Source organism: Chrysochloris asiatica, unplaced genomic scaffold, assembly GCF_000296735.1.
Source record: "Chrysochloris asiatica unplaced genomic scaffold, ChrAsi1.0 scaffold00052, whole genome shotgun sequence".
In the NCBI taxonomy this organism is placed as follows: domain Eukaryota; kingdom Metazoa; phylum Chordata; class Mammalia; order Afrosoricida; family Chrysochloridae; genus Chrysochloris; species Chrysochloris asiatica.
The window spans coordinates 399643-405794 of record NW_006408570.1 but is presented as its reverse complement, the minus strand read 5'-3'; the positions used below and the strand labels follow the sequence as shown (position 1 = coordinate 405794).

At 49.2% G+C, this 6152-nt stretch overlaps 1 protein-coding gene across 1 annotated transcript in view; it reads right to left on the bottom strand.

Annotated features, from left to right (window-relative positions):
• Positions 1–4242, bottom strand: part of SFXN5 (sideroflexin 5) — a 205617-nt gene extending 201375 nt beyond the window's left edge. Inside the window, exon 1 of the mRNA XM_006862888.1 lies at positions 4138–4242. Coding sequence (XP_006862950.1) covers positions 4138–4242 — 105 coding nt within the window. The remainder of the gene's footprint in view (positions 1–4137) is intronic.
• Positions 4243–6152: the final 1910 nt, after the last annotated feature.

Sequence of the window (6152 nt, the reverse complement as noted above, 5' to 3'; positions counted from 1 at the left end):
CAGGCAACGTTTTGTTCTGCTATACATAAGGTTGCCATGAGTTGATGTTGACTCAATGGCCACTAACCACAACCCCTAGCAGAACTGATGATATCTGTGACTCCCAGGCATTGGGTGGGAGATATGACATAAAGTGTGTAGAGGAACCAGACTGGTCTTAAAATGTAATTGTGGAGTGATCGGTGCATAAGTGTCCACTGATGATTCTCTCCACTTTCATGTTTGGAAAAGTAACAGTAACAGTAACAGTAACAGTAACTCAAAAAGTAACAGTATTTTTTCTTTGAATGAAAAGTTTTATGATAAAAAAGTAACATTATTTCTTTGAACCAAAATGTGGCTTATTTCAATTAGTAATGTATGTCTTCTTTGAGTATTGTGCTCTTTGAAAGAATTATCTATGTGAGATCAGACTGACAATAGCAACTTGAAAGGTTGGCTGGGAAATATAGGGGCAGTGAGTTAAAGAAAACAGTGGTGGAATACTTCACTAAAAGTTTGTAAAAAAAATTTTTTTTTTAAGTTTATTGACATTAAACAAACATTAACTCTGAAGCCAGACTACCCTAGGAAGTTACCTAATGTGTTTGTGTGCCCCAGTTTTCTCACTTATAAAATGGGGTTAATTATACCTGCCTCATGGGGTTGTTTAAGGAGCTCTGGTAGCGTAGTAGTTAGGAATTGGGCTGCAAACCTCCAGGTCAGCAATTTGAAACTGCCGTTCTGTAGGAGAAAGATGAGGCTTTCTGCTCCCATAAAGATTTATAGCCTCAGAAATCCTGTACAGGGTCACTATGAGTTGGAACCGACTCCACGGCATATAACCACCACCACTGTGGGGTGATTGTGAAAATTAGTCAATCTACCAAAAGAATGGAAGGATGCCTAGCTTTCAGCAGCAGCATCATTTTATGGGGAGAAAAATGGTCACAGACCATATCACAGACAGATAACCTGTCCTGCCCCACCCTCTGATCCTGCCCCTACTCTTCCTCCTTCCTCACCATTTGTATATATGCATGAAGGGGGAGAGTTGGTGAGGGAGCCCTTGAAAGATGAAAAGAAGGGGTTGTTCTTTAGTGACTTCAGGGAATAAGGAAAGACGTAGGTGTCAGGGGATGAAGGTGGCAGATATACTTATTTAGCATGGGCTCTGGGAATGGTCCCTGGATTAATACTCACAGGGCACTGTGAGTAGTCAGCCAATACCTAATGTTTACCAAGACTAAGGATAGGACCCAGCTATGAACTGGGCCTGTGTCAACCCTGGCATACCTTTGTGTCTAGATGTACCTCCTTAGAGACCCTTTCAAGGTCTCTCAATAACCTTATGCTGTCCCACTTAGCTTCAATTTGACAAGACAAATAAGGGAACGTTTGGAGCAACATTGGCCCACCTCCTTAATCACCACCTCTTAAATCAATTTAAGACCTACTGAAGTATCTGCAATATCATTTATTTAACAAATACCAAGTACTTCTTAAGTCCCAGGCACTGTGCTGAGCCCTGAGAGTATCAAAGAGAAAAAGGCAGACACAGTCTTTGCTTCCAAGGTTGAGAACAGGAGACAGACGGCAATAATATGATCACCCCAAATCAGTATCACTGACAGGTGTTTTGCAGTAGGGAAACACAATCAAGGAAACCAACATAGGGATGAGAAGCTTCCTTGAGGAAATGACATTTTCTGCAGACACGTGGGATGAAGAGTAATGGGGACAAGAGTGCTTTAACAACTGTGACACCAGGACTCCACAAGTGGGCCACTGGCAGGTAAGAATACTGTGGGTTCAAGGGGCTGAACAGCAGCCAGGGTCAGGGGAAAGATGGTTCCAGGCAGGAGGCCAGCAGGGGCTAAACCATGTAGATCTTTGAGAGCACAGTCAGAAGTGAGGTCTTTATCTCAGAATCAGAGAAAGTCACTGAAAGTGTTTAAGCAGGGGGTCACCTGATCAGATCTATACTGTTAGGGGCTCTGCATATGGAAGAAGGAAGGATTCGATGCGTGTCCAATTATAAGTGGGAGCTCTGTTGGGAGGTTTGCTCAGGGTGGTAGGAGACAGATGATGGGGCTTGATCTAGGGCTGCAACAGTAGAGATGGGCAGATTTGAGAGCTATTTAAGAGGTGAAATCACTGGGAGGAGAGAGCAGGATGTATACAGATTACTCCCAGGTTTCTGACTCTGGCAGTTGCACGGCTGGTTCAGCAGTTAGTTTGCTGGGCCAGGGAGCCTGTGGGAGGAGCATGTCTGGGAGAAAAAGGAGATTTCCTTAACAAGGATGAATCATATGCAGCGCCCTTTATGCAGGTCACTATACTGTAGAAGGGGAACTTCAAAAGCAAATATGATTATAACAAGATTTTACTCCTCTGTAAAGCAATGCCAAAAATAGGTACCAGCAATGGCTGCAGGAGAATAGCCTCAAATGTGCACTTTTTGTTTCAGAGAAGATAATAGCCAAGGTCTCAATAATTAAAGCTACTAGGAGGTATTCTGTGATGTGGATTGGGTGACTGAATGAAAACATGTCACGCACAGGTAGTAGGCACTGGAAGAGTACCTTACCCCTAACCCATATCACCAAATGCTATGTGCTTAACCCAGTGCTCAGGGTAAGACGCAGACAAGAGAATACCAAGTCTACTCCTTTCTCTCAAAAGGTGTACAATGGAGTTAAAGGAGACCCCATAGCAAACAATTAGAGGACCATAAAGCAAACTGGTAAGTAAATCCTGGGCTATAAGGATTCTACTTGGGATAGGACCTGGGGGTTAATGTCAGGAGAAGAAAGTAGAACTTTCCAGAGGAAGTGGGCCTTACAGTAGAGCCTTGAAGGGTGAGGAGACTGTGTGGAGAAGGGTGGAAGGTCAGTTACTGAAGGTTCCCTCAAGTCCAGGCAGGCTGGCCCTAGGTCACAACCTATACTGAAGGGAAAATGCCAGTCTCGACTTAGATAAACTACAGGCTGACACGGTTTATTTTTTAAAGAAATTAAAGTCCTATTTTAAAACAACGAGGACATTTTTTAAGAAGGCTCAGGAGCGGAGCTCCTTATTATCAGTGAAGCGTGAAGCTCCGAGAGCCACCCTCTAATACACACACACACACACACACACACAGTCTCTCTCTCCTACCCCCACTCACCATCGCACCCACCTTTGCACAATTTCTTTTCTTGCGGCAAACTTACTTCTGTCGGCCTCCACTGTCACCCGCCCCCAGGCAAGCCCCCGGCTACTCAGACACCTCTCTTTCTTTGCCCTTTTTCTAATAAAGTCCATTTCCTCCGTGCTGGTGACTGCGGGGCCCAGGTGACCAGCCCCGGGGTTGGAGCAGCACGTCCGAGCTGGGGAGCGCATCCCTGTCTCCCAGCGGAGCTAGCGCGACTTCGCAGCTCCCCGCCGGGGGTCCCGGAAGCACGATGCCCCAAGTGTCCGAGCGGACCCCCCCTGCCCCCCGAGAGCCGGACAGCGGCCCAGTAGATGACACAGCGTTTCCTTTGCACCGGTTTCTCCCGCAGGTGCCACAGGGCCAATTTGCTGCGTCAGCGGGTCGTTGGCCCGAGGGCGCCGGTACCCTGGGCACGTGGCCCAGACCCGTGGCCCTTGGTGCACCCGACCTGGATCTGGAGCTAGGAGCGTGACCGCCGGGCGCAGGCGCTGCCCAGCGACTCAGCCAGTAGCTAGAGAGGAATACCAGTCCCTACAGAGGGGAAAAGTTGCACGGCGTCTCCGCCACACCAACTTCCCGTCCGGAGCGGGACTCGAACTTTCCTTTCGCAGAGTGAACGCACAGCCCCCAACTACCCAGCCGCAGCTGCTCCGACCCGGGCGCCCGGGATTCCGGCCCGGCGGACGGCGGCCAATCACAGGGCGCCGCGGGCGGTGAAGGCTGGAGGCTGCGGGCAGCCGGGGAGTGACGGCGCCAGGCACCAATAGGAAGCCAAGGTGGGTGTCCTCTTCACACCACTGACCAATAAGGAAGGGGTGGCTGTGGCTGCGGTCCCCAAGGCAGTAGCTGCAGGCTCTGGTGGCCGCGGGTCAGAGACCCCAAGGCTAAAAGGGACTTTGATGGGAGTTTGTTCGCCCTCGCTGTGCCATCCACCGACCTTCATCCCATAGCTTGGTTCTCACCTGCTGGAAGCGGGGCTTGCCCAGCTGGAAAGGAGGTGCATCGGTCGAGGCGTTCGCGGCACTTGCCGCCGCCGCCGCGGGTGTTGTAGTCGCTGTATCCGCCATGGCCAATGACGCCCGCAATCTCCGGCCCTTTTAAAATGTCCCTCCTCGGCCCCCGCCACAGCTGCCGCTGCCGATTGGCCATAAGCAACCGCAGCGAGCAGGGGGCGCAAGGGGTTGTGGGGAGTGTGGTTTTTCTCTCACGGATCTTGACAAGCGCGAGCCACGGAGATCTGCACGGCGGAATCCGGGCTTCTGCCGCCAGTTTTGCTGGGGCAGTCCGGGAAGGACTCTAAGTGCAAGTACGACTCTAAGGTCTCGACCCCTCACTGCTCACCTCCTCCTAGAAGCTGGAGTTCTTGCGTAGACTTAGTCCCTGAAGCTTCAGCCCAGGAGGAGGGCCCGATCCAAGCGGGCCCGACAGGGTGCCAGACTGACAAGGATTCCAGGCTGAGTAGGGTTAATTTGAGTAGGCTTTCTGCAAAGAGTTGCACTGCGGTGGCTTCCTGCAGTTTCTTCTGCCACCTCCCTGCCGCTCACTTCCTGGAGTATGCCTGCCTGGTGCTCACCACCCCCAGCCTTTGAACGTTCTGTACCATTTGCCCAGAAGACTTTTAACTTTGTATCTTACCCCAACGCTTGCTGTCTTCAGCCTAAACATTGCATTTCCTAGAGTCACTTCCCTGCTTCCACAAAGTTCGTTATAAGATTCCGATAGCACCTAGTACTTTGGCAGCCCTTGCATTTGTAATTATGGTTTTGCACATACCTTTCCTACTGTAAGATCCAGAAAGGCAGGGGCAATGACTTTTTGATTCACCGGTAAATCCTCAGGGCCAGGTGTATGAAAAAGTGCTCACAGAAAGGACTCAAAAGTATTCATTGGCATTCTTGAGTTAAACGAGGGAGGGTATAGGATGGGTGAAGAGGTGCCATCTCCTTTGACCAACCAAGACAGATTGCCCCCCAGCCTGATTCCTGGGCAGGAAGAGAACTCTGGGGTCGGGGGAGAGGAGGTCGAGCTCAGTAATGTTCATCAACACTTCGTGTATATATAAGGACTTTGGTGAGTTCTGCAGACTGTAGAGCAAAGTACAGGGCCAGTCATGAACATTTGTGCAGTATGGAGTAGTAAATTCCCAGATTAATTATCTGGTCGATGAGCCAGATTCAGATTTGGGGAAGGATAGTAAAATGATCTGGTCTCACCCCCTTAGTGAGCTTCACTTTGCTGCTGCTGCCTTATAGTCTGTTGTTGTTAAGTCCCATAGAGTCAATTCCCACTCATATCAACCCTGTAGAGGGTTACCGAGGAGTGACTGGTTGAGTTTGAACTCCCAATTTTGCAGTTCAAACTGACTGACCTTGGGGTCTAGTACATTATCCCACAGCACCACACCGACTCTGGTCTAGTGGGTTCCAACTCATAGAGAGGCGCTGTATAGATAGGGCTCCCGAGGCTGTAAATCTTTACAGGAGCAGAAAGCCTAATTTTTCTCCTACATAGTGACCAGTGGATTTGAACTGAGTCCCACTTTGGGTCACTTTAATCTCACAGTGCACTATAGGGTGGTTCTTGTGGTCTTTCTGGAGATCACAGGATCTGAAATAGAGTTCCTCACCACTAATAGCTGGACCACAAAAACAGACTTTTCCTAGGCTGGAGAGAAATTCATGGGAGCACCATGAAGAACAACTTGTATCTTGGTTTTTGTCTCTTCCCTTCTAGACTTAAGATGGTGGTGCTGTAGGATAAACACTTGGCTGTTCCCACAAGGCCCGTGGTTCAAACCCACCAGCTGTTCCTCAGAAACCCTATACAGGGTTGCTATTGAGTTGGAACTGATTCAATGGTGCTTCACAATGACTAGAATTAAGTAGTTCTGAGAATACGAATCAAGCTTTTTATCCACTGTATTCATCCCCAGTGTCCAATTGTTGTTGTTGTTAAGTGCCGTCGAGTCGGTTCCAAC